Source organism: Actinia tenebrosa, unplaced genomic scaffold, assembly GCF_029948245.1.
Source record: "Actinia tenebrosa isolate PJP-AT-01 unplaced genomic scaffold, QUT_ActTen_1.0 PGA_scaffold15__27_contigs__length_11533743, whole genome shotgun sequence".
NCBI lineage: Eukaryota > Metazoa > Cnidaria > Anthozoa > Actiniaria > Actiniidae > Actinia > Actinia tenebrosa.
This window is the reverse complement of record NW_028292575.1, coordinates 9,214,619-9,242,607: the sequence shown is the minus strand read 5'-3', so window position 1 is coordinate 9,242,607 and position 27,989 is coordinate 9,214,619. Positions and strand designations below refer to the sequence as shown.

General features: G+C 42.3%; 3 protein-coding genes and 2 pseudogenes across 3 annotated transcripts; 2 read left to right on the top strand and 3 right to left on the bottom strand.

Annotated features, from left to right (window-relative positions):
- Positions 1-4,780: 4,780 nt before the first annotated feature.
- LOC148911039 (uncharacterized) lies at positions 4,781-11,865 on the bottom strand. Its single transcript, XM_089030165.1, has 14 exons — positions 11,843-11,865; positions 11,560-11,585; positions 11,264-11,311; positions 10,998-11,025; positions 10,542-10,576; positions 10,389-10,457; positions 10,170-10,238; positions 9,973-10,041; positions 9,733-9,832; positions 9,205-9,264; positions 7,923-8,910; positions 7,225-7,574; positions 6,882-7,046; positions 4,781-6,416 (listed from the first exon to the last, which is right to left on the bottom strand). The coding sequence occupies exons 1-14, from the start codon at positions 11,863-11,865 to the stop codon at positions 5,135-5,137; spliced, it is 3,312 nt and encodes a 1,103-aa protein (XP_088886291.1). The 3' UTR covers positions 4,781-5,134.
- A 10,752-nt stretch (positions 11,866-22,617) lies between these two features.
- On the bottom strand, positions 22,618-25,252 carry LOC116303405 (histone H2A pseudogene; annotated as a pseudogene).
- LOC116290453 (histone H2B.2 pseudogene) lies at positions 23,294-23,668 on the top strand (annotated as a pseudogene).
- On the bottom strand, positions 24,563-24,973 carry LOC148911038 (histone H3). Its single transcript, XM_089030422.1, has one exon. The coding sequence runs from the start codon at positions 24,971-24,973 to the stop codon at positions 24,563-24,565; it is 411 nt and encodes a 136-aa protein (XP_088886548.1).
- Positions 25,253-25,472: 220 nt separating the features above from the next.
- On the top strand, positions 25,473-25,784 carry LOC148911037 (histone H4-like). The gene has a single exon (XM_089030793.1). It carries the CDS (start codon positions 25,473-25,475, stop codon positions 25,782-25,784), a length of 312 nt encoding a protein of 103 aa, XP_088886919.1.
- Positions 25,785-27,989: the final 2,205 nt, after the last annotated feature.

The following is a 27,989-nucleotide window of genomic DNA, read 5'->3' as shown; positions in this document are numbered from 1 at the left end:
GATAAATGGTTTGATACCGGGCTGTGGGTAAAGGTTGGAGGCCTGGGATTAATCATGTGTACTATTAGTATTTCAACGGGGTGGTCATGTAATGTTGGGTTTAGGATCGTTGATGAGAGTAACCGACCATTACAGCCTTACAGAAAAAAAGACAACAATAGGAACCCAGTTCATTTCTCATTTGAAGCCAACGGAAGTACCCCAGAAGATTTAACGCCCGTACCTTTTCACATGATAGCTAATTGTCAATATGCGAAGTTACAGATTGGCCCCAGTGATAAGATTACGTCGGGCGCCGATGCCGGTAAGCTGGGCCGCGTTCAAATAAATGCCGCCCCGTCAAAAAATCCCCCGACTGATGCTATTTGGAATCATAAGCCCATTAGCACCATGACTGCTATACCCCTAATACCAAATCATCAAGGCGGCGCGAATACTGTCTTTGCTTATTCCCGGTCGAGGAGGCCTCGGGTGCCTGACGACGACAAGCCCCCAGTAATACACAAGGATAAGATTAACCCCTCATCTTCTTCAGGAGTACCACTCCAATAGCGACGACCAAGATCCAAATGTTATTCCCCACGAACTTTAACAGTTCACCGCCGGCCCTAAGTGCCAGGCCAAGAACACTACCAAGCATCCGAGGCAAGCCGGCTGCCATCTTTTTTCCCAAGTCCGTCAGTCCACTGCCTAATTTCTTTACGCCTGCACCCGTAGCCTTAAGCGCGGACAAGATTACTCCTACTACGGTGCTAATAGCAACCGCGAATGCCAGCGGAAGACCATACTTCAAAAGGGCCCTTTTTTCTTTTTCCTTGGTGGTAAGCCCCAACTCCTTTTCCAGGTTTTCCTTTTGTGCCTGTAATTCCGCAAGGCGTACCTCGAGGGTTTCTACTTCCTTTTGGGCTGCCTCCCTTTCCTCTTCGGGACGAGTTTGGTCATTGATTATTTCCTGCTGCCGCTCTAATTGCCCCTCCAGGTCTTCGATGGCCTGACTCATTTGCCGGATTAGCTCTTCTTTGGTGTTAATTTCGGCAACCAACTGCCGCCGTTCCTCCAAAGAGCCGGCTATGGTGATATGCAAGTTTTTGGCTTCCTCCTTGCTCATGTCCAGGTCTCGTAGGGCAAGCTCAAAGGCCTTTTGGGCTTGGTCTCTATCGCGTAGGGCATTGTCTTTTTGTTCTCTCATTTCTATCATTCGCTAATTTTTATCATTGATTTCTCTTTTTTGAGCATCAAGGAGTAGTTGGTTTTGTCTCACGTATTTTGCCTCCCTTTCTTCCAACGTTTCTTGTAGGTCCTTGACGTGTCTTTCTAGCGCGACCCTTTCATTCAGGGTTGCCAACCTTTCTAAGTCGCTCCGGGTAGCTAGTTGAAAACCTCTTAATCTCGCCACGTCACCCCTAACTTCGCCATTTTCGTCGAAAAGGGGCTGTGGTTTCGTCCAGCGGTTTTTCTCAGGAAATCTCAGGTCTTGGACGCTTATGAAGACTCTACCGCCGCGCTCGGTAAGCCTTACTTCATCTGAGTCAAAGTTGGAATACGTATCTTTTAGCCGCTGCATGGCCGAGTTTACGGTGCCTAAGTCCTCTAGCTCTATGTGCTCGCGCGGAAATACGTACTCACGTGCTCGGGGATGTCTTAGGGCCCTTGCAATTCTACTACTTAGGGAATCGTCGGGGGCGGGAAGCAGCGGTTCTTCGTCACCGTCGTTAATGTCTTCTTTACCCTCCTCAGTGGTGGGGTCGAAGTCAGTAGTTCCTTCTACTTCCATTATATATGATAAGCTCAAAGTTAAACCCCAACGTATTACCTAAGCAGGTTGGCGGACTAAAAGCAGAACGCACCTTTCACCGGGTCACCTTTACCCCCAGCAGCGCAAAGCCAGGAGAAACCTTGTACGTAGGCGTGCCCCGCCTAACGGATAACCTAGTATTGGTTCCTGGCACCCTGGCTTTAAGGTTTGACCTAGCGGTGCAGCCCAGTACCAAGGACAAGCGCTATACCGTCAATAACGTGGGCAGGAACCTCGTCTCTAAGATGAGAATCAAGTTTGCCGGGGAATCCCTCTTGGACTTGAACAGGTACGATCTGTACACCACGTACAAAGATTTGTGGCTAACAGCCTTTGACCGTGCACAAAAGATAGAGCAGGGAATTGGAAGCGTTATCCTTCGTAAGCTTCGCAGCGATACCAACCCGGCGCCTACGGACTCCAGTGGAGCAACCGCAGTAGCAGACGCGACGAGGGTAAAGACCGCCTATGGTAGCAAGTACGTTATCCCTTTGGACTTTGAAGTGATTACGAACCATGGTGTGTATTACCCCAGACAGTTATCCGAGTTACAGTTTGAAGTAGCCTTGGCGGACACTACGAACGTCATTGGAGGCATGGACAGCGCAATTAGCGGGGCTGTTGATCCCTATTCTATCACTAACTTAGAGCTGCAGTACGAAACGGTATACAGCGAAGAGCTGGCCCGTAGCGCTGGCATGGAATACAGCTCCGGCAAGGCATTCCTTTACGACCACGTAGTGATGTACAAGACGTTCAGCTTCTTGGATAAGACGGACGAGGTTATCAACCAAAGCATTAACCTCCCCCGAAGAAGTCTCACGGTGTTAATGCTGGTGTTTGCCAAACCCTACGAGGCCGGTAAGCGCGACTCCGAAGCCTTTCACAACCCTAACATTACGAACGTGGGGGTGAATGTCAACGGAGTACCCAACAAGGTCTACTCCCAGGGGATAAAGCCCGCAGACGTGTACAGAGAGGCCATGCGCAAGTTTGGCGACCAAATTAGCCCTGAGGAATTCTTTAAGGATAAGTACGCGTTATGGATCGACATGCGCACCATCAACGACGAAGACCTACATGGTCAGGGCTTACGTCTAGTGAATACGCAGGATGGCATTACCTTGGAGATCAAGCGCACAAAGAACACCAGTGCGGGCGACGGCGATAAGATAAACGCGTACATCTTCGTGGTGTCTGACGCGCAACTGAGTGTAGAAAGGAACCAATTGAAAAGCGTCGCCTATTGATAACTTCGTGCCTCAGTTACCCTAAAAAAATTAAAATATTTCTTAGATATACCATGTTACGCGTCTTCGAAAACAACAACACCAAACTGCAATGCATAGTGTAAGGCGAAACTTTGTACTTTAAAGCAAAGGAGGCGGCAGCCGCATTAGGATATGAGAAAACGAGAAACGCAGTTAGGGAGCACGTTTCTGAGAAGTACCAGAAAAGGCTGTCTGATCTCAAGGAGGCGCTAAAACAGGGCGCTTCTAATATCCAACCGCATTCCGTGTTCATCTCAGAGCCTGGGTTGTATGAGCTGATATTTAGCTCTAAGTTGCCTCAAGCTGCGAAGTTTCGCGATTGGGTCTTTGAAGAAGTACTGCCTGAACTCAGGAAGGCAGGTAAATATGAGGTAGAGCGACGGTTTAACGGCGCAAACAAGCTGGTTTTCAAAATTGAAAACGAATTTGATCTGCATAAGAAGGTGGTTAACTATATTCGCAGGTTTTACCCTCAGATGCTCATAACGCCAGGCTTAGGAGAATTGCAGGACAGCGACGGTAAGCGTATCAAGTGCTGGCAGAAGGGCTACCAACGTGGTCAGCCTGACTTAATGATCATGAATGCGCATGTTCGTTACCGCGGGTTTTGCATCGAATTAAAGACGCCAAAAGGCAATGGGATACTTTCCCAGGATCAACAGCTGCTCCTGCAAAGATATGAGGAAAACGGCTACAAAGTGCTCATAAGCAACGACTACGACGACATATGCCGCGCAATTGCCGCATACGCTGAGCAATTGAGGATTCCCTGTAGGTGGTGCTGCAAAGCCTTTAAGACCTCTGAGACTTTGGCAACGCACTTAAAGATATTTCATAGAATATATGAACCAGCTTACATCGAAAGGGCAATTGGTGCAAACGCAATGGCGTGAATTGATCGAAGGCATCGCATATGAGATAAAAAATTACGTCGTCTTTGAGGATTTGAACCGAATGCGGTTACTTCTCAAATACGACGATGTAGAGTATTCTTTATGGGCGCCTGACAGGGTTCGCTACATACTGCAAGGTGAAGAATTTACCCACCTGCGTTCACATGGTAAGCAGAACGGTAGATGGGCGTTTGACATAGAAAGGAGGGTTACTCAATCTTCCCTCTGTAGTTAAGTGCGTCTTCATTCCTCAGACGCCGAGAATAAAGCGTCGGCGACGGTCCGTAGCGCCTTAGGGTCTGCGCTGCACCAATGGTCGGTAAAGTCGTCGCCTAAGTAGGTGTGGCGGCAGCAGAGACAGTCGTACCTCTCGTTGGGTGAGAGGGCGACTTTTTTTAAATCTTCTTGGCGCGCTCCTTAACGACTTCTATGACCTCAGGGGTAATTATGCAGTCGTTGGATATCTCGCAGATAATACAGTCCATATATTGAAACCTCCAAAGAAGGCGACTGCGTAGGCTAGCATATATCCTGCAAACTATTTCAAAATAGGTCTCAGAATGTTGCGTAGAGGTTAAGGAATTTGTTAAGAAGGGCTGCAAACTATTTCAAGATAGGCCTCAGAATGTTGCGCTGAGGTTAACTTCTTGTTAAGAGGCAGTTGAATATGAGACAAACTAAACACCGAGTTGAGAGCCGAGTTGAGAGCCGAGTTGAGAGCCGAGTTGGGAGCCGAGTTGGGAGCCGAGTTGGGAGCCGAGTTGGGAGCCGAGTTAGGAGCCGAGTTATTTAAAAATTTAAATTAATTTTTTTGGGAATTATTTAGTATAATCATCATCTTTATTGAAATTAATTTTTGAAAAATTATAATTATAATCTTTTTAGGAACATAAACAAATTATTTGAAAAAAAATGTTTGTTTGCGTTATCACTATGGTTCGGCAACTGCTGCAACTGCTGATCAGTAATTATGCATAGAAAAATACAGTACAGCTAGATGCATGCACAAACATTAACTCGATGTGTATATCTTATAAAACAATAATGTCAATAAAAAACGCGATAAAGTTCTATACAGTAGTAAAGATCACATTATATGACTTTATACGCCTTAAGTGCAGAATTTCGAGAACTTGCTGTCATTATTACTAGTTTATAATGTATAAATTCCGCACTTAAGGAGTATACATGTTGATGTCCATGAGGAACTCCTCTTGAAATGCATCTAACATTAACCCAGGAGCACAGTGTATCATAGATGGAGATATGTAAGGATGACGTGCTCTTACACACTCCCACAGACAGTGGTAGTAGCGGTTGCTTTCTGTGGATATATGCTTCACTCCATTCTTCATATAAACATCCTTCTCCAAGTGTTGGATTACTAATCCAAGAAAAGGTGGTCCCATTGGATCCCGGAAGTAATACGGGCAACCTGCACACTTCTTAACTCGGTTTGTGATGCTGGTTATCATAAAAGGATGGCTATTATGCCATGGCTGACGATAACCACCAGTGCTTTGAAAGCTGGAAACAGGCTGTCCTTGGTTAGAGGTACTGGGACCAAGAGTTCGTGAGACCATGTTGATGCCATGGTTGGAGGAACTGAGTCCATTAGAGGTACTGGGACCAAGAGTTTGTGAGACCATGTTGATGCCATGGTTGGAGGAACTGAGTCCATTAGAGGTACTGGGACCAAGAGTTCGTGAGACCATGTTGATGCCATGGTTGGAGGAGCTGAGTCCATTAGAGGTACTGGGACCAAGAGTTTGTGTGACCATGTTGACGTCATGGTTGGAGGAGCTGAGTCCATCAGAGGTACTGGGACTGTGGGTGGTGGTAGGATTTTGGTTGCTGCACATGTGGTGCAACAATTGTTTAAGACTTGCCTTTGTATGCACCTTTTGATGTAGAGTCGTGTCCTGCTCTTGTACATTCAGTACTTTCAGCATCACCCACACCACATGGTGGCAGATGTCCCCTCCTGCGGCAAAAGAGCAATCACACTCAACAGTTTCTCCGATGTGGACAAGTCTGGTCTTGTGACTTTGCTCAACCTCGAACACTTTATGGTAATCACTAATGTGGTGAACATTCTTTAACATGATATTGGCATATTTTGCCTTCTTAAGCGATTCATGAAATGCTTTACTACGCGTCTTCCTTTTTCGGTGGGTGCTGCGAATATGGGGTGTCTGTCCACCCCCATCATCATTGTCATCATCAGAGCCACTCAGATCGTCAACAATGCTTTGCATACTAACAGCCCTTTGTTTGACTCTATGGGATGACCTTTCTTCAATGTGTGTCCCTGCTTTGTATGCTTCTGTATTCAAATTGTTACTGCCGAGATCCTTGGCGAACTGGCTTGCTCTATCCAATTGCCTTCTCAATGTGGCCATGTCTTTTTGCCTTTGGTTATGGCAATTACCCCCAGAGTAGGACCCTTCCTCAAACCTTTCAAACAAAAACAAAAGCACAACATTATTTACTTACTTCAACTGCATTGAGGTGAGTTGGGATCTTAAAACAAGTAATGTACAATGTTTTACAAAACCTTCAATGTTACGAAGCTCAATTTCATAAAAATTAGATTTTGGTATTTTTCAGTATAAACCAAAGAACCAAAATTTTATCATTGATTTGTTTTGACAGTTATAATATCACATATAATAAGCTCAACAGCCCTCATCTGCCACGCCCACCATACTATCATACATTTTGGAATCTTTTTATGATAAGCTTTAATTTGATATATGATAGCTTTTGTCCCCCATTCCCCCAAGTGATACTAATATGTCCACTGGTTCATGCACTTATAAAAAAGTAAATAAAACTCATGGAAACTCATGATCAGTGAGTTTGGCACACTATAGTCACTAGTGCTTATATCACTCAACCACACTTTATTTATGTCCATACCTTTTTAACTTTGCCTTCAAAAGGGCACTCTCAACAATGTGATCCTCTGCTACTCTTGACAGCGAATCCCTCTTGGCTCCACGCACTGCATTGCGTGAATGGCCCACTTCTGCCATGTTGGTATTTGGTGCATCTGGTCCTTTAAATGCTCTGAACACATGGAATCTGCAATAGAAATATTACCAAAGTATTTAACATATATCAAAACATGTGTATATCCACAAAAAATGTGTGCAGTTTCATGACTTTTTCAGATCATTACTCGCTAAGCTTAGCTATGCTCAAGGTGGACATCTCAATTAAAAAAAGCACATTACAGAGACATCAATAAAAGTCTATGTACCTTCTTGCATGCCAGAAGTTGTTAAACCAATTCTTAACATGCTTTCTCTTATCTTTTTCCTTGGCCCAGTCCATCAGAGTGCGGCGCTTCACTTCATATGCAGTTGGTGTTTCTGCACAGTAAATAGCATGAACCATTTCCAGAAATTCCGCTTTTGATCGTGGACTCCAAGTACCCTTAGAAACCTTGTGAGCACAATCATAAAAGTGAACCTCACAAGACTTTGACCTCTCAAGCAATTCTTCCTTGAGCATTATCTGAATACTTGCACGATTTCCACCATGCTCATCGCTGACAATTCCATGCGGATCGAAAATATACTGAGCATTGCCAGTGAATTCTGTTAAGGCCTAAAACAAAGAAAACAAAATCCCTTAATAAACAATCATTTCACAAAAATTATTCTACATTATTAAACTCATCAACAATGCATAAGCTACCAGTCCAAGCAGGATTTCCCAATTTGGTCACATGCATGACCTTTATACCCCGACAATTAATTCCAGATATAAACAGAATGATTAAGGGTCATAGTACTTTAAAGGGTTAGAAGATAATGTGTGGCCTTTCGTGAAGGGGTCCAAATTAGTGTCACTATAAAAACTCAAATTATGCAGGAATGTTTGGGCAGGTTGTATAAGTTTGAAGAAAATGGTAGATTGCGCTGAACAATATGCAGTTTGTGTTAAAAAACTTACACTATTCAGGTGACTCCAAAATTCACAAAGGGTTTCTTTACTTTCTGTGTCGCAATCCATACTTGCAAGAGTTACCATCTCTTTAAGTGTAGGATGTTGCACACTTAGATTGATGGTTTTCATTCCTAACACTTTATCATGCTCTGCATCCAAATAGCAAAACTCCTTAGCAAGGGGATGCATACCATCTCGTTGCATTAATGCAGCAACTTCAATACGCTCCTTGCTAGTGCAAAACACATACGTCAATTTGTTTTTGCTCAATCGGCCATCTTGGACAGCCCACAATAAATATTTATCATGTTTGTCACTTTCTGATTTGATTTTTGCTAGTGCCTCAAATGAATGACCAGCTGGATTAATTTCCTTCATAACTTGCTGCTTTACATTTTGGATGTCTTTGAGCTTTGCCATCTTTGATGCATTGTCATACACTTCAGTAACAGACTTGCCCTCTTTTAGCATTTTACGTAGACTTTCATAAGGAAACTGACATGGTTTAGCTGAATTATTTGCTTTGAAGAACTCTGCAGCTTCTTTCCTGATTGATGGGGTTATCTTCTTTGCGATACATGTATGGTTTCCATAATGGTATACATTGACAAAGGCATCATTAAACTCCCAAACCTTCTTGGCAAGACACGGAATTCTATTGGCTACATACCCACAACATGCACAATTCACATTTTCTCCTTGTCTGTCAAAGTTAACTTTGTTGTTCTTTGTAAATGAGTGCTTGTATGGGCATTTCTCGTTGACACATTCATATGTTCCGCTGCATGATGCTATACGACGTACTCCTTGAAAGTTGGATCTGTTAGATGTTATCCAAGAACACCAGGGTCTGCCATCAACTGTGCTTTTCATCATGGCATTTTTGTCGTACTGGAGTTTATAGCAACAAGTCCCATCAATGTCATGTGGCAATGTAGTAACTTCCTGCATATCACAACCTGCCCAAATTTCTGGGGTCAACTTTTTTCGTGTCCTGTAATGTAAATATAAATTATTATTACACTAGCTTTTTATTGATACCAGTTGTATAGACTTTCCTGTGGTTAAATTAAAAACAGTCCTTTCACTCCTACTACAGTAATTTTCCAATTGGCACTACTGTGTATGCACGTCTGTCAAAGAATCAGTTCCAGAAATGTACAAGTCAAAATAGATAATGGTCCAATCACATTGAAGTATCATGTGAAAGTGATTGTAAAGTTAAAAAAAAAAGCTACATGATAGAGTACATAATGTAATATTTATGTAAGATGCAATTGATACTTACATATCCTTAGTTGAAGTGCTTTCGCCAGTATTTCGTTTAGTTGATTTCACTGTTGACATCCTAAATACATATTATTAATAGCTTCATTATACAAGTATATTGTAAACTATGTTTACCATGTAATATTAGTAATATTAGCAAAGTTTATAAGTTTTGTTACAGCTGCAAGTAAATGGCAGTGACCAGCACGCCCGGGGATGGGGGGAAGAGGGGAGGGGGGGGGGGGGGGGGGGCGGGGGTGGAATCCTGTACAAAACTACGAGGGATGCTTGTCATATCTCTTAGGGGTAAAAATTTGTGATTTGGTATCTTTTAGGGTCTTTTAGGGAATTTTTGAAGATCAGCATTTTCTGGTATCTCATAGGGTGCCAGAAAATAAGAGAAAGAGCGCATCCATATTTCTTAACCTGGGGGCTTTTATAAGTAAAATTATTTGATCTGGTAGATCGAAACTTTCGGTATATTTTAGGGGTCTTTTTGAAAATTTTCGACGAGCATCCCTGGTATTTAATATAAGCATATACATACCTTTTTTGTTTAAATTTGCACAGTTTTCTTTTTACATGCCTGTTTCTGTTGCTTATTTTTGAGAAGACAGTTTTACAATCAGGACACTGTTTGGGATCACCTTGAGAAAATAGTAATTTTCACATTAACAATTTTCATCACATTTGCATGGATTGACATTATAACTATTTATATACATGTAATGGATTTTAATGTAACATCTTTACAGCTGTCAAGATAACATTCAATAGCTAAGCTTACTTATATCATCCTCTGAATCAGATTGAGACAACTCCATATACTTTGATTCTGATAATTCTTCTAAATCTGCTAAATAATGTAAACATAAATTAATGGTTTTGTTTTGACAATAAGCATTGTAAGCATTATGTGAACTCTAAAATATATTATTTGTATTTATTTTTATTATTGATAATAATATTATTTTTATTACTAACCTTTATCATCCTCTGAATCAGATTGAGACAACTCCATATACTTTGATTCTGATAATTCTTCTAAATCTGCTAAATAATGTAAATATCAATTTTTGGTTTTTGACAACAAGAACACTTTCATTGTAAGCATTATGCTATATAATTATGTACCATTATACAGTGGATTTAATATATGTATTGTTAAACATCAACTTAAAAACAAAGCAATCAGTAGCTTACCTATATTGTCCTCTGAATCAGATTGAGGCATGCCAATATACTTTGATTCTGCTAATCCTTCTAACACTGCTATAATTATATAAATAAATATATCAATAATATATAAATATCAATTATTGGAAGACCTTATATGCAATCTAAAATATTACATACCTAAAACTTGCTTTGGCTTTTCATCCTCTTTAAATCTGCAATCATCAAGCCAATGGAACCATTTCATCAAATGGAAGTTATAGTTAATAGATCTAAATATTAATTATATCAAATAGAGTGCACAAACTAAATCTTTGAAACCAATAGTCAAAACAAAAGCATTTAGCACAGCTAACTATGTGCTAATTGCTACTAAAGTAGCCTTGACAAGTTTATTGCAAGCACTCTATCTCAATGAAACATTTAATCCACAAAGAGAAGTTCAGAAAGAAGTGAGTCATGAAAGGCATCAATCGAATAATGTTTATATAATAATGCTATAAACAACCTATAAAGTACATCATTTTCTATAATCATTAGTCATATGTAGTATTGCCTTGTATAATAGGATTTTGTTTGAGGTTTAAATTTTGCACTGAGACAACCAACAACAACAATAAAGTGTGTTTTTCTTACCTTTGTGGATAATCTTTGATTGGAGAGTCTAGGGCACAAATTCACAAACCAATTATTAAATATATTAATATGACTCTATTAATATTTGTGCTGGGAGTACTATTATTATCATGAATATAAAAAAGGAAAAGAAAAAAACAAAGGACAAGCAAAAACATGCACGAAACGATATAAACAAAACACTATACCTCATATTATAACACATTAAGAACCTACAATCAACAGCAAAATCAAATAAGAAAGTAAGAGAAGTTATTTATACTTGCCTGATGTTGTGATGTACCGTGTAGATATAGGCGTTTTCACTGGAGAATCTATAAAATGGAATGACAGAATTATAAATAGCAAAATCGAATAAGAAAGTTTTCAGAAGTAGCAAGAGAAGTTATGATTTATTCTTGCCTGATATTGTGATGCACTGTGCATCTATAGGCGTTTTCACTGGAGAATCTAAATGGAATGACAGTTTCGAGATGACAACGTGGACGCACATGACAAACATAATCAGTAAAAAGAAGGTAAAAAATCAGCAAATACACCACATAAAATAGGTTTAAAATACCTTCGATAATTATGCATTCTTCTTTGCTAAAAAAAAAGAATATAATACATTTCAATATTGTTTTTTATAAACGTTTTATCGTTGAAACATACGTGCCGTCCATGCCGTGAGATTTCGAAGCTTTCCGCTTACGATTCTCTTACACCCGAACATCTTTTTCACGAAAAAGAAATGAGCACTTACAACCTATACAGTCTTGGGACTTATTTGTAAACTTAATATATTCACGATGGCAAGTATTTTGCATGATAAAAGCAGATTCCTGAATAATTTATTTTCTTACCTCACACAGTCGCTGTCCTCCATTTTGAAACTTCGAGCCTGCGGTACACTGATCAGCAGTTAAATAACTCGGCTCCTATCGACTCCTAACTCGACTCCTAACTCGACTCCTAACTCGGCTCCCAACTCGGCTCCAGACTCGGCTCCCGACTCGAAGAATAGCGAACCTCGTTGAATATGTGTTCATCCTCTCTTACGCATCCGCACCTCTCACATTCACACCTCCAATATTCCCTATTCGTCCATGGTACTCCCTCCAACTTATCGAACCCTGGTAAGACTCTTTTCATCTTCATAAAGTAGTCTATTTTATTCCTTAGGTAATCATCTTTGTGCTCACAACGACTCATAAGATCGCCGCATTGGTAACAATCCACCCCTTCCAAATCGTACTTCTCTGAAAGGACTTGATATGCTTCCTTATGCACTTTCTTATGCGTCTGAAGACGTTGGCGGCTGCTAAGGACCTTGTCACAGAAACCACATCGTTTTGTCTTATAACAAACTTCTTTCCTTACGTGTTGCTGTAACTTCTGAAGGGAGCTGAACTCCTTGTTACAGTTTTTGCAGGTCTTCTCAATGGGCTTCTTCGTGCAAACTCCATGTCCAACGTGGTATTGGAGTCTTTGTTTGGTGCTAAACACCTTCTTACACATCAAGCAGTTCATATATATTAACAAATATCTTAACCTCTATTTAACATCCTGAGGCACTTTTTTGAAATAGTTTGCAGCCCTTCTTAACAAATTCCTTAACCTCAGCTTAACATTATCAACCCTTTTTTGAGATAGTTTGTGTCCCCTTTTAACAAATATCTTAACCTCTACGCAACATTCTGAGGCACTTTTTGAAATAGTTTGACGAGGTCATTAACAAGATTCTTAACCTCTACGCAACATTATTGACCCTTTTACATGGGGTAGCGCATGAAATCCTTTACGGATTCCTTGACCCACGTTGCCATCGTTATCAAAGCGCCAAACCGTTCTGCGCGCTTTAGGCCGCACATTTCCTCATATAGCTCCTTTACGCGTTCATTCAGCCTGTCTATCTCCTCCCTTTGCATTTCGACCGTCCTCTCCAGGTCTGACTTCCTTTTGACGACGTTAACCATTGCTTTGACTGCTTCCACGGGCTCCATAAATATCAGGTAATAAATTACCTTAGTGAAAATCCCTGTGATTTTCTAAAATATATGGATGGGTTCCATTAAATATAATGGAACCAAATCACATGCCTTGTAACGCTCTGATAGTAGGACCCACCGGCTGCGGAAAGACCCAGTTTGTGGTAGAGCAGCTATTAGGACCCTTTAGATACCGTTTCGACTATATCGTGCTATTATGCCCCACCTACGTGAATAACCGCACCTGGACGGGCGTAGGCGCAAAAGATGACGACTTCTTTGTGGATATCTAAGACCCTAACGAGTTATCCAGTCATCTTAAGTTTTGGCACAAACAATTCCCCAAGAATACTCAGACACTCCTCATACTAGATGACATCGCCTGCGGGGACGACGTAAAAAGACGCACCTCCGAATTAGTGAAGCTCGCCTTTAGCGGCAGGCATGACAACATTAGCGTTTGGTTGCTCTCGCAGCAGCTTACCAGTGTCTCTAAGCCCTTTAGGGAAAACATAGGATCTCTCGTAGTATTTTATACTTCGAGCCGATCTGACCTGGAAACCATCTTAAGCGACTACGGCGGCGAGATATCCAAGGAACAGTTGCATGAATACATGCGACATTTAAAGACGCACCAACATTCCAAGATGATCTTCTCTTTGAGGTTTCCGTATTTAGTAAAGATCTGCGATCTTTAACTCCTAATGTATATGGAGATTGAGCAGTTGATAGAAGTCCCCACACAGCTAGATGAAAGTAACCTTAAGGAACAACTTAACATCCTTGTGTCATCTGGGAAGTGCAAGGAAATGATAGGTAAGGAACTTACCCATGAGCAAGTTAATAAGTTGTCGGAAGAGGAAGTTAAGAAGTTCCATAAGAGGTACGAGGCCGCCCTTGCAAGTAAGACCACGGACGCCGTCGCAGACTCCGCTATCCGACTTGCCACTAAATTGCTTGGACTTGCACTGCCCATAGACGACGTGGAGCAACTGCGGAAGGACATAAGCGAGGACTATGTCATCGCCCAAGAACTTAAGATAACCTGCAGGTGGTTGTCTTTGAAGTGCGGTAAGTTAATGGCAGTCGCCTCTGCGGCACTTCACGTAGCTCAGCACGTCGACTTGAAAGAACTTACGACGTCTTGGAAGGACTTCAAGAAGGACAGAGAAGTCGAAAGGATATTTACGGCAGCACTTGCTGAGGTACCTGATCAAGTCACCTCAAGTCCTTCTTAAGTACTTACTTAAGTCATCCTCAGGTCGCCTCAAGTACTTAGTCAAGTCGTCCTTAAGTACTTAGTCAAGTCGTCCTTAAGTACTTGCTCAGGTCCTATTAAGTTACTTATCAAGTCCTTCAAGTCCTTAGATATAAATGAGTGAAGCTGAATCGAAGGCGGAGGAACCCGAGCAGAAGATTACCAAGGCTAAATCTCCAGGCAGAGTCGCTGCCGGCAAGAAGCTCGCAGAGATGAACAGGAAGAACAAAGCCAAGAAAGAGGAAAAGGTGGAGGAGGAAGGCGAATCCCTTATTAATCCTGGGTACGTCATTGGCGCATTAGGAGTTGCTATAGCAGCAGGCAGCCTCTACTTACAATGGCGGGCTACGAAGCCAAAAGTAGAACCCGTGCATGTGACGCAAAGCAAAATACCCCTGATGGAGTAATAACCTTCTCGCTTTGTAATATAATGTCAACCGCGTTATTGAAAACTGTTGAAGAAGCAGCTATTATTACTTCCATCGTTGCGGGTATTGGTTGGGTAGGTAAGAAAGTGCTCAAAGAAGACTTTACTGAAGACCCAAGCAAGAGCTTCGCTAACTTTGCTAAGATGACCGCTGCCGTAGGCGGGGCTATCATGGTAAAGGATTACCTACGGAAGGAAAAGTACCTGCCAAACATATAAATGGCTACCTTGCTCGCAGGCGGAGTTATCGCAGCTTTAGCATTCACTGGAGCTAATTATGGCGGTCAGTATTTGGATAGATTAGTTAGAGGCGACAAAAGCGGAGAATTGGCTGCCGAAAGAAAAGACACGACTTAGCGCTGGAAAAGTATCAAAGGGACGTGGCAGCTTGGAATGAAAAAAGACAAGCTTACAGGGATTGGTTGGACAAGAACTACCAAGACAAAATGCAGGCGGATAAGAACTTTGAAAACACAGACTACGCCTTTAAACTTTATGCGCAAGCACACCCCGCGGCATTAACGGGGTTGAAAAGGCCCCAGTTTAAGAATTACTACCAGCCTTCTAAGAAACAAAAAGACAATGAGTTGGTCTTCGTAGGAGTTGCAGGGCTGGCGGGAGGTGTAGCTTTGGCGTATCTAATATAATGATCGTCTTTTTGGAAAGCGACAAGAATAACGTTACCACTTATTTGAATCCCCCCATCAAAGCCCATAAGGTTAGGCTGGTTAGTTGTTCTTTGTACAATTCTTGGTATAATTTAGTCAATGCCTTGGTCACCGTACTTAAGGCGCCTGGCAAATATCAAGGTGAAATGCTACCCGATGGACATTACACGCCAATCACCCTTGCTAAGGAGCTCGCCAAGCGCGGTTATACTCTCACCACGGGATTACCACACGAAATGACCCTCAAACATAATATGCCAAACTATTCAGTAACTTTTGGAAAGTTTGACGCATTGGGATCTTTATTATGTGCCTCGGGCAAGACAATTACCAACACAGCCATACCTGTGAAATGGAAAGTTGCATCCTCTTATGAAGTCTATTGCGACTTGGTCCATAGTTTAAACAATGGAGAAAAGTCTTCTCTTATGTCCAAGTTTCTGCCCAGAGGTAATCCATTTGACCTGGTAGAATACACTCCCATTTCTTTGTGCTATGATTTGTCTAATTTGGTAGAAAGCATAAACATCACCATTAAAGTGGACGGAGAGACGGTGGATTTTAACGGGCGAAAGATCAATCTTGTCCTATCCTTCGCTTAAATCAAGCGAAGCGCGATTCTATTCATATAATGGGTCGAACTGAGGACAAGCTCAAAATGATTTACTATGGGCCCGAAGGCTATTGGAGAGGAGCGTCGGCTATCAAGAAACTTGCAGCCGCGGCCAGGGTATCAGAAGAAACGGCTAAGAACTGGTTAAAAAAACAAACCCTCTGGCAGGTTTATCTTCCCGTGCCTAAGTACATTCCTAGGCCCAGCTTTACCGTAAATGCCCCCAATGAAGTTCATCAGGCGGATTTGCTTTTCTTGCCGCACGACAAGGTGAGAAGAAAGACCTATAGGTACGCTTTGACCGTAGTCGATATCGCAAGCAGATATAAGGATGCCGAACCCATAACCAGCAAGGATTCTGGGGAAGTCGCAGAAGCCCTAGGTAGGATTTATAAGCGCGTCTTGAAATGGCCCAAGCTGCTGCAAGTGGATGCGGGGACAGAGTTCATGGGCGTGGTTACTAAGACCCTGAAAGACCACGACACCAAGATTAGAAGAGCCGAAGCAGAGTACCACAGGGGTCAGAGCATCGTCGAAAGATTCAATAAGACCCTAGCCGAGCGCCTCTTTGGATACCAGTATTGGAAAGAGCTGGAAGATCCCTCCGAGCGCAACAGGGAATGGACTCAGAGGCTCCCCCAGGTCGTCGCGGCTTTGAACAACGAGGTGGCCAGGGCTACGGGAATAAAACCCAAGGATGCCATAAAAAAGAAACACGTGGAACACAAGTCCTACGTCAGAAGTTCGAGGGCGGTCTTCCCCCAGGAAAAGAGATTAGGCAATGCCACGGTTCGATATCTCTATGAGCCGGGCGAATTAGAAGGAGGATCCAAAAGAGCTACGGATCCTAATTGGTCTTTGGACACTTACCAGATCCGAAGTGCGATAGCTAAGAAGGGTCAGCCCATCTTGTATTATCTTCATGATGGTCCCACACGTGGGTTTGTCAAAGAAGAACTGCTTATCGTGTGATGTCCGAATGCTATCGTATGGATGCCATCATCACACATCCACCTCTTGCCGTCAAATGCGGACAGTGACACCTTCTCCTGTGTTATGCTGTGTATCTGATGCTTAAATGACCGCAGGGAGTTTATTTGGTGCTTCTGAGACTTTTGAGTTTGAAGCACATCCACGTACGATTGGTGAGTCAAGTCTTTCTTCACCACGTACTTTTTTACACCTTTGGCTTTCTTATCTGCGCCGTCTGTCTTTAGTACGCTGTACATCTTCGGTTTTAACCCGACGTACTCCACGATTGGCTTGCCTAGCATTTCATCCTTCATCTTCCCGATAACCTTCTTGTTCTTCGCAGAGTAAAGTGGGTGATCCCTCGGGTAACCAGACGTGTCGTATTCGTCAATGTCCTCCAAGCAGTCCGCGTAAACGTCGGGTGTCTCTATCTCCATTATCAGAGAGTCGGTGTCCGTGTATAGCAGGTGACAGCGGTCTCCGTACTTTGGCTTTAGCTTGTCATAGTAGAACTCATACATCAGCAGTTTTGACAGCTCCAGGACGGTAAATCCGGTGTATACAGGCTTGTTTAAGAAAAGGTTTGCCTTCTTCATATGAATTACAAAGAAGTTCAACATATCTACATAGCGGACAAACCCTGGTTGCGACACATACGCCTCTGCTTCTTCGCGAGTGTTAGCAATCTTTATGGAAACACGCTTGCGAATGTTCTCCATGGTCTTTCCGAAAACACTATTATTCATCAGCTTGAATAAATTCTTCTCGAAATCGTTCTTTGCTGCTGTGCGCTTTTCCGTGTTGAAATCTATGTAAGGTTGCATCCACGGCTCTTGACGAAACTTCAAAGCGCAGTGTACCTTTGTCACACGCATTCCGTGGCGCACATAGAATTGCAGGTTGCGATAGTGAACAACGTAATTTTTCTTGTTCATCAAGTTCATCGTTAATTTACGGTACGGCTTGTAGTTGGGGCATAGACGCTTTTGTAGTGGTGATAGCTGTTCGAAAGGTATTTCGATTGCTTCCGGGGCAAGCGGGTAATCATTGTGGAGGTCGTGTAGGTGCTCGGGGTACTCCAAATCCACCTCCAGGATGAAGCCTTTGCGGCTGTCAGGTCTTATCCGCATGTAGTACTCTGACTCGCGTGGTTCTGTCCACTCAAAGTCGCGCACGGGTAGGTGCTGGGACATTGCCCACCCATAGAGGTTGTTAGCATCCAGGTAAAAGATGTAGGTGTTTGGCTTTTCAGGGTCGTACCCCTCCACCTGGGGATTGTTCGCTCTGGCGTAACGCCTGCTGGGTCCGCAGACTCCACCACGGATACCGTCTTCCATAAAGCGGTACATTTCATAATCGGTTAGGAGGTCCAGCCGTGCGTCTGTCTTCTTTAGCAGCGCACTCCAGGAAAGCCCAGGAGCCGTGTAGAAGTTCGCCGAATCCAACCCGTAGTAAGACATAGCCATCTTTCGAAAGCTTTGAAAGACGTCTGCTAGTAGAACGACGTCTGACAACAGGTAAACGTCGTGGTAATCTCCCATGTTCTTACATTCGTGGCGCTTCCAAACCTCCTTTGCGTGCTCGTACTCAGCGTCAGATATTCCCGCTTCATTTAGAGTGCTGTAAAAGCATTCCTTAGGCGGAAGCTGCGTTTCTTCGAAGCGCCCCCAGCAATTCATGTATTCATATGGATACACGCCTTTCCTTTCCGCGCCGTATTCGTCGGATATCGGTGAATCCTCATTGTACTTGGCTAGATTGGCTAAGGAATCTGCCATGAACTGCTGGGAGTCCAGGAACTTTAGCTTGCCCATCGTTACGGACATATACCGTTCTTTGTTGTTAGGTATACACTTTACTTCGTGCCCCTCCACACCTTGCAATAGTAAATGGGAGTCGTACCCGCGGAGGTTGTGAAAGAACACAGGAATCTCCATGTTTGGGTCTATCCGTTGTCTACATTTCCAGTGCGATGCGCCTTTAAACTCACCAGTGATTTCACAGCAATCCATCACTTTGTCTGTGTAAAAGTCTTCCTCTATAGGTTCGCCGCAGTGAAAGCAGTGCGTGGAAGGCTTGCCAGGCTTATCTCCGTCTTTTGCATAACGTCCACATGTGGGGTGCGCTTCTCCTAAGTAAGCCCCATCTTTATCCCAGGCTTTCTTTGCTCGGCGTCCGTACTTTAGAACACCTAGCTCTTCTGTGGTGCGTGATATGCTCCTAACTGCTCTTTAGTCAACTTAACCTTCTTTTCATTCATTAACCGGCGTCGAATGTATTCTTCCTCTTCTTCTAAAGCTGTGAGGAAATTCCGTGCAGCGTTAGGGCCTCGGTAAAGCACTGGCTCATCCGCTTCACCGTCGCAGCGAACGACTACGTAACCATACGAGCAAATCTCGTGTAGCCCTTTCTTTTGCGTGTTACCAGCCTCCTCATACTCATCGGTGATCAATACTTTACTATGCATGGCAAATAGGCGGCTTGGCGACTTCACCCACGAATAATGCTCACCATGGTAGAAAAGGTTTATGCGCTCTCCTCTGTTACATGAAACATGTAGGGGAACTATGGTCTTTTCTCGGACACCGTAAACATTTATAGCAAGCTCGTTTCGCTCTTCAAAGTCGGGTATGCATCGTATTTCCATTGGAAACTCTACGTCAGACCAATCTAGGTCGTCGTGTGGATACTTAGACGTTCTGAATGGATTTTGATTCACTGGATACAACGCTGATCGCAGTGCCCATTGAAAACACCTGTTATCTTTGTTACGCACACTGATAATTGCCTTCTTACGCTCTATGAAAGTTGGCAGTGGCACGTAAGAACCACCACGAATCGGCACGTAACGGGCAATGCTAATCGTAGCACCTTTGATAGCTGTTACAGTCCATCCGGATCCTTCTCGGGTGTACTTGGCAAGTGATTCCGAAATTGGTTCGATTTGTGAGGACACCCTTTGATCCAAATCCGTCGACTCTAAGACTGTTAGCGTTTTGGTGCGCAACCAAACTGTCGTTTCCGTTTCATCTTTCATCAAATTAACCTCCACCACAATAGATACTTTTGCAGCTCCTAACTCTTCTATACCTCTCTCTATCAATCGCTGTATGCGTCTCGCGTTCGTATCCCAATACCTCCGCAAATCTATCGCAGAACTACCAGCGATGGCGTAAGTTTCGAAATTGTATTGCGAGTCCATTGTCTATATATAAGGAATATTTTTTGGAAGGCAACATGGAGAATACCCGTAGGATTATTCTTGACCCCATGAATGCCCGCTTTTTGAGACCCCTGTAATCCCCGAGGACCATTTTTTGGTGCCGTAGCTTTTACTGCGTTTTTGGAATTTCATTACTACGCGAATTTGATTAACTCGGGGAATCATGGGGTAAAGTCGGGTGAATCAGGACTGGTATGCCCTATACTACTATCCACTTTTTATCTATGTGGTATATATATCTAGTTTTTCAATCATGTAGCATCGCAGCATTGTGGTTTATAGTTTATTATATTTTTAATTAGATTTTATATAGCTCCTCGAATGTATTTAGCACGAATCTCCGTCTCATTATACATATCGAGATTAAATGAAGTTATCTATATATCTATCTATCTATCCTGCGTGGGTTATGCAATAGGATTAGGCACCATTTGGATATCAGGAAGTGTTGGCACTAACAAGCAATGCATTGTTAGTATCCTTGACCATATTTAAGAGTATCCTTGATCGTATTTAAGAGTTGTTTTTTTTTTTCTTCAAATGGCCCTATTTAAAAGTGTCCTTTTTTCGAATGACCGTATTTAAGAGTATCTTCTTTCGAATGACCGTATTTAAGAGTATCCTTTTTATATCCGGTAAATACTGCCATTTGAAAAAAGGGAACTCTTAAATAAGGTCATTCGAATAAAGGACCATACTATTTAATACGGTCATTTTAATGAAAGGAAAAAAAAGTATATTCGAATGACCGTATTCAAGAGCGGAGGTATGTAAAAATCGACCAAACGTGCGAAACATTCAAAAAATCGAAAATTTTCTTACTACGCCCAAATGTAGGCCCAGATGAACTATTAATGGGTAAAATATTAAAAATATCCGATTTTTATCTTAGGAGAACGGCGCGATTTTCTATTTTTCCGGTTAAGAACTACATTTCAAGACCTTTTCACCTTTCAAACACGGTTTGCCTAATACGAGCTATTTCAATATTCTATTAATTTCTTAATATCTCTGTTCTGATCTACGAAAAGACCCGTGGTGTCCTCAAGGTTTTCCTTGAGAATGTCATTCGTGATGCTGTCACCTACACCGAGCACGCCAAGAGAAAGACCGTCACAGCAATGGATGTTGTCTACGCTTTGAAGCGCGTGTACGGAGTAGGCGGTTAAAATGAAACTTTATAAAAACAACGGCTCTTTTAAGAGCCACCACGTGCTAAAAAGATCATGACTGTATGCTTGAATTGATATGATTCACACACACACACACAGCTAACATCCACAGTAAATGAATCTGAATTGCAGTCTAAAAAATAAAAAATTAAAAAAAACCTACAACCTCACTTAAACCTGAAACAGCTCTTTATTTCTTTCTTTTTATTTCTCACATCAAAAGTCGCAATAAGAAAAGAAATGTTCTAATGTGATGATGTCAGAATAGTCCTTATCGGGATAAAACCGCCAAATACTTAGCTTTCTCTCATAAAAACATGCAATGTATAACCCCTGGTTATAAAGATGGAAGTTGCTCAGCATCATTAAGGCATGGCTCTCAGATGAAAAACTGTTTAGCTATATCATAGCCAGTTTTCTAAGAATCTTCCCCAAACTTGGCAAGTTAATGTCTTTTGTGAAAAGTAGGAACCTTAGAGCCTTGGTTACCATGGAAACTAAGTCACGTGACCACAAGGCCGCCATCTTGGATTTTTAAACAAGCCGTTTGAAAACGTACCTAAACATCTTTAAAAGTCATGAAAATGCAGATTACTATTCATATTTACAATGCCTATATGGATCTAATTGGATATCTTGGAAATTATTTTAAGTTTAGTTTTTAGAATATTTTCTATTTTTTCCAAAAAATTAAAAATATTCTAAAAATTTAGCTTAATATAATTTGCAAGATATCCAATTAGATCCATATAGGTATTGCAAATATAAAAAGGAATATGGATTTTCAGGTCTTTTGAAGTAGTTTCAATACGATTACAAACGATTTGTTTAAAAAATCCAAGATGGCGGCCTTGTGGTCACGTGACCTGGTTTCCATGGTAACAGATATGCGGTAATTGCTTGCCTTGAAGAATTACTACTACGAGCCAAATTTGGGAAAGATTCATAGTAAACTGTCAAAGATATGAATAAATAACTGACTTTCCATCACTTCCTCAAAAGAGCCATGCCTTAATGGTGCTGAGTGCTCGGTACGCGTTATTCGTTTGTTTACAAGACATAGAGCAAAACGCTTTTATCGAAAAAATGATGAGTTATAAAAGTTTTATTTTCTGGCTTGTGTGATTATGGCATAATGAGGGTCGTGTACTTGATTGTCTAGTGTGCGTTTACCATGAGATAGTGAAACCCGTGTGATTGTGGTAAGGTCTATAGAAAACTAAGTGTAGTGTTTATTTTTGTTATATAAGCATATAATCATTTCTTTTTCGTCATTTGGTGTCTCCTAAAAGAGCCGTTGTTTGCTGTTTTCTAAGCTTAGGAACTTTTCTTTTCTGCCTTCCTGGGCAGAAGAACGGCTTGAATGTTGGGCAACACACCACCTTGAGCAATGGTAACACCTCCGAGAAGCTTGTTCAACTCCTCGTCGTTTCTGACAGCCAACTGCAAGTGACGGGGGATGATTCTGCTCTTCTTGTTGTCACGAGCAGCGTTACCGGCCAACTCGAGGATTTCAGCACTCAGGTATTCAAGAACAGCAGCCATGTAGACTGGAGCACCAGCACCAACACGTTGAGCATAGTTGCCCTTGCGGAGAAGACGATGTATACGCCCTACGGGGAACTGTAGCCCTGCTCTGGATGAACGTGTTTTGGACTTGGTGCCCTTTGCTTTACCTTTACCGCGACCAGACATGTTGGAGAAAGTTTTCTTTTTCAATTAACTTAATTAGATTTCGCGCGAAAATACCGAAACAAACGCGTCTATCAGATTTTATAGCCCAAACTGGACGATGGTCGGATCACAAGCCACCAATAAGATGCGGACCTGACAACAATACACAAAGACTACGAGAATAATGCGCTCTGAATATTTATAACTCTACCAATAAATACCTTAGAATGTCGGTTCGTAATTTTCAATAAGTTCGGTATAAATTCGTTCTACAGCATCATCCCTATATCGTTATATCTGTTCAATACCATCAAAGAAGATGCCTCCTAAACCAGCCGTAGTAGAAAAGAAAGGCGAGAAGAGAGCAGGCAAAAAGGCTGCCATCGGTGACAAGAAGAAGAGAAAGTCCAGGAGAAAGGAGTCCTATGCCATCTACATCTACAAAGTCATGAAGCAGGTCCATCCTGACACTGGTATTTCCAGTAAGGCCATGAGCATCATGAACTCCTTTGTCAATGATGTGTTTGAGCGCATCGCTGGTGAAGCTTCCCGACTTGCTCACTACAACAAGAAATCCACCATCACTTCTCGAGAAATCCAGACGGCTATTCGTCTTCTTCTGCCTGGTGAACTGGCCAAGCACGCAGTCAGTGAAGGCACCAAGGCTGTCACCAAGTACACCAGCAGCAAGTAAACAGTTTTGAACTGTTTGCTACACAAAAACAACGGTTCTTTTAAGAGCCATCCAAATGAATCAAAAGTCATGACTACTATGCTGTCTCGACAACAAACAATTCCAAACCAAACACAAACAAATACATGTCCCTATAACGGCATGGCAAACATCAGTATATATAACTTGATTAAGATCATAGAAACTGTTTAATCCCTAGTAAAAACCGTTTAATTCTAGTATAACATAGATAACAAAACAAATGAAGCTTTAATGTGATAAGAAAACCAAAAGGAAAAAAAATGAATTGCAGAAACCCGGTATCGTTTAACAGAAACAAATATATGTCGTTATAGCATCATGGCAAACAAATATATATAACATGATATAACGTCATACAAACTGTTTAATCCCTAGCTAGTAAAAGCTGTTTAATTCTAGTATAACACCTCTAGATAGAAAACAAAACAAAGCAAAACAAAAACAATTGAAGCCCCAATACTTTATTGCAATAAGAAAAGCAAAACGAAAAATTGAATTGCCGAAACCCGGGATTGTTCAGTAGAGTTCCTACAAACTCTTCGGATTTGAACCAGGGACCTTCAGATCTTCAGTCTGACGCTCTCCCAACTGAGCTATTTCGGCAGATGTGAAATAATTAGGTTGTTTGTTTTTCTGAGATGGCCGGCGTTGTTTGGCGGTCAGCGGTCATTTTATGGCGAGGGAGGAGAATGAAGCGTGTTATCAAAAGGAAAATGTTTGTTTTTATCAACGTTTTAGTTTTGAGAAATAAAAATGTTGTATGGGAATGTAATCACACAGGGAGTGACAAAGGTAACGCATATATGGCCATGGCTTTGTGGCATTTGATGGCTTCTATAGAAGCCGTTGTTAGATTGAATATTTGTAGAGTGTTTAAGCTCTCTCTCCACGGATTCGGCGGGCAAGCTGAATGTCCTTGGGCATGATGGTGACTCTCTTGGCGTGAATGGCGCACAAGTTGGTGTCTTCAAACAGACCAACCAAGTAAGCTTCACTAGCCTCCTGAAGGGCCATCACAGCTGAGCTCTGGAATCGGAGATCTGTCTTGAAGTCCTGAGCGATCTCACGGACAAGACGCTGGAAGGGCAGCTTGCGGATCAACAGTTCGGTTGATTTCTGGTAACGACGGATCTCACGAAGTGCGACGGTACCGGGCCTGTAACGATGAGGCTTCTTGACTCCACCAGTTGCTGGGGCACTCTTACGTGCTGCCTTGGTGGCCAGCTGTTTTCTGGGAGCTTTTCCTCCTGTAGATTTTCGTGCGGTTTGCTTAGTACGAGCCATTTCAGTATTTTCTGAATTTCTCGAGTATATCTTTTTTGATAACAACCAAGATGTTATACCAGCCGCCAAATAATTTGATTGGCTACAACCGACTGAGACCGTGATTGGCTGATTGTGCAATACTTTTCTTTTGTCTACTAGAAACCGCTAAAACTTGAATATTTCGAGCCAAAACAAATTCGTTCACCAAGAATTTGTATGTATATATAAGAATTCTTTCTTTAGACGAAATTTGGAACCCACAAATCGAGAAGTTTGAGACAAAGTATAGATGTTTGATACTAAAAATGATTATTTTGTCTACAAAAGACATCCGTTTTGGTGTCCGAATCGGACAAGCAGTGCTAGCCTTACATATTTTAATTCATGATGATGATTTTCTTTTCATATTCAAATATTCCTTTCACGATTGTTTCCTAAGAGGTTCGTTTTCTTGATATTTAGGGAAAGAATTTCGGTGTCAATCAATTCATCATCGGAAATATCTAAAGAGCTAAATATGTCTGGTCGTGGTAAAGGAGGAAAAGGCCTTGGAAAGGAAGGCGCCAAACGTCATCGTAAGATCCTTCGTGACAACATCCAGGGAATCACCAAGCCCGCCATCCGTCGTCTTGCTCGTCGTGGTGGAGTCAAGAGAATCTCTGGTCTGATCTACGAAGAGACCCGTGGTGTCCTCAAGGTTTTCCTTGAGAATGTCATCCGTGATGCTGTCACCTACACCGAGCACGCCAAGAGAAAGACCGTCACAGCAATGGATGTCGTCTACGCTTTGAAACGCCAAGGACGTACCCTGTACGGATTTGGCGGTTAAAATGGAACTTTATAAAAACAACGGCTCTTTTAAGAGCCACCACATGCTAAAAAGATCATGACTGTATGCTTGAATTGATATGATTCACACACACACACACAGCTAACATCCACAGTAAATGAATCTTAATTGCAAAGAAAAATAAAAAAAAAATAATAATAATAACTTCACTTCAACCTGAAACAGTTCTTTATTTCCCGCATCAAAAGTCGCAATAAGAAAAGAAATGTTCGTATATGATGATGTCAGAATAGTCCTTATCGGGATAAAACCGCCAAATACTTAGCTTTCTCTTATAGACACATGGAATGTATAACCCCTGGTTATAAGGATGGAAGTTGCTCGGTACGCGTTATTCGTTTGTTTACAAGACATAGAGCAAAATGCTTTTAACGAAAAAATGATGAGTTATAAATTTTTTTTTTTCTGGAGCAGCAGTAAGGGGGACTCGCGGAGGGGGTACCGGGAATCCCAGCAATTTCCCGCGCCAAGTGAACCCCGGCTACATCCGGTATTACCCGCCCGCCAATTCCCTTACTGCTGCTGTGTTTGCGTCGATCTATGATGTCGCAAACGTAGCCTAAAATATTTCTTAGATATAGATGGATGCCATCCAAAGAATTCAAAATAAGACTGTGCGGAAGCTACGAACTCGGGTGTTGGATAACTTAGATGCTGACTTTGCCTTCACGACATTTATGGAAGGAGATACAGACGAGACAATGGACTACGAAAGGGCCGAAAAGATAATCCGTTTAATGCCCGATGGTAACTACCGGCTAGAATTAACGTTCATCAAATACCACGACGGAGAATGGATAATAGAAAAGGGGCGCAATCCTATCTGGGCGTCTGGTAAGCGGGACCTGTTTGTCTTAAATAAGCAAACGCGACCAGGAGCGTTGGAAGGAATAGACATGCTGTTCTACGAAGTTGCTTACCCCGTTACTGTAGTTATCTATGCTGCGTACAAAATAGAGGAGCCAGACGTTAGAAGATTGCAACCGATGAGACATCCTGGTAACCGCGTCGCCAAATTAGTCAGGGAATTCTTTGAGGATTCTTCCCGCGGCGGAAATTTAACTCTGAAAAGGAAAGAAGCCATAAGGAAATGGGAGCTTGTTACCCATAGGGCCGGAGCAACCATAGATAACATCAAAAAGCTAGAAGTCCTCTAAGAAAGGCGCATACACGTAAAGGATATCACAGACGGGTACATTTACCCCGGGACACATAAGTACGGAGGCCGTGGAGCTCCCATAGTCATCTATCAACATAACGGACACGCTTGGAGAGAGTTAAGATTCCCCAGAAAAAAGGAGACAAAAGTATATGAATCCTCCCCATTGACGGACTTGATCCACGAGAATTCGATATGGTTAATGGACGCAGAAGGAAGTCAATTTATGACGCAAGATGGTACCCTATACCGCCCAGAAGTAGAACACCAACGTATCCAAAGTGCGTGCGAGACTTTAGGAGAAGATTTCTCAGATGAAGTCCTCAGCTCCCGCAGTTTGGACTTCTTAGCTGCCAAGAAAAGGAATGGATGGAGACCAACTCCTAAAGAGTTTGGAGACATTTCTAAGGCGTGCGTAGAACACGGCCACGGTGGTCTTTGGAATATGGAATACGACGAAGAAGAATACGTGTCGCTTGATATGAAACATTGCTACCCTGCGTCATTCAAGGGCCTAGGAGATTGTAAGGAATATTACGACCGCTACGGACACCCCGAATTCGCAGTTCTTTCGCGTTGCCTTAGATGGTCATTACGACGCGCCAGCTACGGGGTTTGTTAGGGTGACCAGTTGGAAGTTAGCCAAAGGCCTGCATCCAATCATTTACGCTTGGTATGGGAAACATTTACAAGAGAAAGAATGGATTTCGGTGCCTTTGTTAAAGTTCCTCGAAGAGCGCCAGTTACTCGCATACACAGCGCATGAAGCCATCCTGTGCCATAGCGTCTTTACAAAGTGGTTACCAGATCATAATCCTACCGCGAGGATTGTCATAGGAAAGTTCACCCAGGGCGCCAAGGAGGCCGAGAAACATATGCAGCGTCGTTTGATAACAGACGCAGGCGAACTAAGCTTCCTCATAAAACGTGCTCATGAACAAGGAACGATGGTATCTGTGGAGAAGTGGGACTACCTAGTAGAAGGCGAGGAGACACGCAAATGGAATGCTTTATGCTACTACCAG

What these genes read in the sequence shown, in the direction of transcription:
- LOC148911039 (XM_089030165.1), bottom strand. Translation starts at nt 11,865, where the DNA reads ATGGAGGACAGCGACTGTGTGAG. An exon ending in AGAATGCATAATTATCGAAG is followed by an intron (nt 11,312 to 11,559) that starts GTATTTTAAACC and finishes TCCATTTTATAG; the next exon opens with ATTCTCCAGTGAAAACGCCT. An exon ending in TTGAAGGCAAAGTTAAAAAG is followed by an intron (nt 6,417 to 6,881) that starts GTATGGACATAA and finishes TTTGTTTGAAAG; the next exon opens with GTTTGAGGAAGGGTCCTACT.
- LOC148911038 (XM_089030422.1), bottom strand. Translation starts at nt 24,973, where the DNA reads ATGGCTCGTACTAAGCAAACCGCACGAAAATCTACAGGAGGAAAAGCT.
- LOC148911037 (XM_089030793.1), top strand. Translation starts at nt 25,473, where the DNA reads ATGTCTGGTCGTGGTAAAGGAGGAAAAGGCCTTGGAAAGGAAGGCGCC.